Below are 3,342 nucleotides of genomic sequence, written 5' to 3'. Positions count from 1 at the left end.
CCAGAAAAAAACACAGACAGACACACAAACACACCAAAATGGACAAAAAGACAGACAGATAGACACACAGACACACCAGAATGGACAAAAAGACAGACAGATAGACAGACAGACAGGCTCGTAAGTGGTAAAGAAGACAAAAAGGAGGGGCTGAGAATCGCTGTTGTCCCCTTGCTTTCCGTTCCTGTCCTTCCTCTTTCTCTCTGCGAGCTTGCAACACACGCCCGCCCATGCAACGTGGGCGTGAAGGGGCGTGGGAATCGGACTGGAGTTCTAAGCTTTCTCTCTCGTGTTTCTTTATTTCGTTTTCTCGTTTTATTACTTTCTTTATTTCTCGGTTTTATTTGCAACTTTTTTCTTTTCTGTATTTTTCTTTCTTTCAGCTCTTTTCTTTATTTTTCTTTCTTTCTTTTTTTCTGCACTATGTAACTTTGCAGTTGTTCGTTTTCTTTTTTTTCCTTTCTCTGCACTGTGCAACGTTGCAACTCTTCTGCAAGAGTGCAGTGAAGGCGCTATTTGAAACCCTTTGACCTTAATAAAAAAAAATATGTTCGATTTTCTTAGCTTTTTCTATTTCATTTATGTAAGATATGTAGATGAAAGAAAGAAAGAAAAAAGAACTTCAGATACATAATACGAATTTCATATATATATATATATATATATATATATATTTCCTTTTCCATAACTACATATTTCAAAATTATGAGCGTGCAATAGAGTGTGTTGTTTTTATAAATAGTATAGAATATAAATCCATGTACTGATGACATTAAGGTACAAATCATCATTTGATGATTTTACGCAACGTATATTTTCTCAGTAATTTACCATTAACAATAATGGTAATAACAGTAGAAGCTGTAGTAGTAATTATAATAATAATGTGAGGAGGAAAATATATACGATGAAAAAGAGGAGAATAGAGAAAGGGAGATAGACACACAGAGACAGCAAGTGAGTGGGTAAAATATAGAGAGAAAATGAAATATTTATATATCTGTTTATCTATATATCTATCTTCACTCATACACACACACATAAAAGGGGAGAGATAGAGGCAGTTAGAAAGGGACGGAGGGAGAGGAATAAAGAGAGACACAACTACAAGTTACAAACAGACAAACAGGCAAGCAGCCGGAAAAACAGACAGACAGATAAACAAACAGATAGACAGACAGACAGACTCGTAAGTCTAAAGAAAGGCGCTGGGGGAAGGGGGGTGATAATCGCTGCTGTCCCCTTGCTTTCCGTTCCTGTCCTTCCTCTTTCTCTCTGCGAGCTTGCAACACGCGCCCGCCCATGCAACGTGGGCGTGAAGGGGCGTGGGAATCGGACGGGCGTTCTAAGCTTTCTCTCTCGTATTTCTTTATTTCGTTTTCTCGTTTTATTACTTTCTTTATTTCTCGGTTTTATTTGCAACTTTTTCCTTTTCTCTCTCCCTTCCCCTTCGTTCGTTTTTTTTTCTTCTTTCTCCTATTATGATTATTATTATTATTATTATTATTTTATTATTATTATTATTATTATTATTATTATTATTATTATTATTATTATTATTATTATTATTATTATTATTATTATTATTATTATTATTATCATTATTACTATTATTATTATCATCATTATCATTATCATTATTACTATTATTATTCCGACTTCTTCTTTTTCTTATCACCATTATCATTCCTTCTACCGCTAGCATTAAAAACATCAAGATTGATGTTGACAAAGCAAGTACTGTGTACCTTGCAAATGCTCGTTTTCCTTCTTTTCTCTGCAATGTATTTTTGTTTTTCTTCTTCTTCTTCTCTGCACTGTGCAACCTTGCAACTGTTTATTTATTTTCTCTGTATTGTGCAACCATTCGTTTTCTTTCTCTTCTCTGCACTGTGCAACCTTGCAACTGTTCTCTTTATTTATTTTCTCTGTATTGTGCAAACATTCTTTTCTTTCTCTTCTCTGCACTGTGCAACCTTGCAACTGTTCTCTTTATTTATTTTCTCTGTATTGTGCAGCCATTCGTTTTCTTTCTCTTCTCTGCACTGTGCAACCTTGCAACTGTTTCTTTATTTCTTTTCTCTGTATTGTGCAGCCATTCGTTTTCTTTCTCTTCTCTGCACTGTGCAACCTTGCAACTGTTCTCTTTATTTCTTTTCTCTATTGTGCAACCATTCGTTTTCTTTCTCTTCTCTGCACTGTGCAACCTTGCAACTGTTTCTTTATTTCTTTTCTCTGTATTGTGCAGCCATTCGTTTTCTTTCTCTTCTCTGCACTGTGCAACCTTGCAACTGTTCTCTTTATTTCTTTTCTCTATTGTGCAATCATCCGTTTTCTTTCTCTTCTCTGCACTGTGCAACCTTGCAACTGTTCTCTTTATTTCTTTTCTCTGTATTGTGCAAACATTCGTTTTCTTTCTCTTCTCTGCACTGTGCAACCTTGCAACTGTTCTCTTTATTTCTTTTCTCTGTATTGTGTAACCATTCGTTTTCTTTCTCTTCTCTGCACTGTGCAACCTTGCAACTGTTCTCTTTATTTCTTTTCTCTGTATTGTGTAACCATTCGTTTTCTTTCTCTTCTCTGCACTGTGCAACCTTGCAACTGTTCTCTTTATTTTTCTCTGTATTGTGTAACCATTCGTTTTCTTTCTCTTCTCTGCACTGTGCAACCTTGCAACTGTTCTCTTTATTTCTTTTCTCTGTATTGTGTAACCATTCGTTTTCTTTCTCTTCTCTGCACTGTGCAACCTTGCAACTGTTCTCTTTATTTTTCTCTGTATTGTGTAACCATTCGTTTTCTTTCTCTTCTCTGCACTGTGCAACCTTGCAACTGTTCTCTTTATTTCTTTTCTCTGTATTGTGCAACCATCCGTTTTCTTTCTCTTCTCTGCACTGTGCAACCTTGCAACTGTTCTCTTTATTTCTTTTCTCTGTATTGTGCAACCATTCGTCTTCTTTCTCTTCTCTGCACTGTGCAACCTTGCAACTACTCTGCAACAGTAATGAGGAAGCGATTTGAGACCCTTTGGCCTTGACCCAGAAAGAGAACATTGCAATTATTCAATTATATCTTCGCATTTCTTTTATTTTGTAGTTGTCATTGGTGTTGCTATTATTATTATTATCATTATTATTTTTATTATTATTATTATTATTATTGTTATTATTATTATTACTATAGGAAGGGGAAAGGAAAAGAGGAAGAGAAACAGGAGAAGGGAAGAGGAGTTATAGAAGAGATACAAAAGAGAGACAGATAAAAAGTCCTATATTCACTATTTTGAAGAATCATACAAAATTTGTTTATGTTGTACTGTAAGTAATGTGTTAAGACTAATTCAAT

At 35.0% G+C, this 3,342-nt stretch overlaps 1 protein-coding gene across 1 annotated transcript; it reads right to left on the bottom strand.

The window, feature by feature from the left end:
* Positions 1-2,324: 2,324 nt before the first annotated feature.
* On the bottom strand, positions 2,325-3,050 carry LOC138859374 (DNA ligase 1-like). Its single transcript, XM_070114188.1, has one exon. The coding sequence runs from the start codon at positions 3,048-3,050 to the stop codon at positions 2,325-2,327; it is 726 nt and encodes a 241-aa protein (XP_069970289.1).
* Positions 3,051-3,342: the final 292 nt, after the last annotated feature.

This window comes from Penaeus vannamei, chromosome 35 (assembly GCF_042767895.1).
Source record: "Penaeus vannamei isolate JL-2024 chromosome 35, ASM4276789v1, whole genome shotgun sequence".
Classification (NCBI taxonomy): Eukaryota; Metazoa; Arthropoda; class Malacostraca; order Decapoda; family Penaeidae; genus Penaeus; species Penaeus vannamei.
This window is presented reverse-complemented; position numbering and strand designations above follow the sequence as displayed.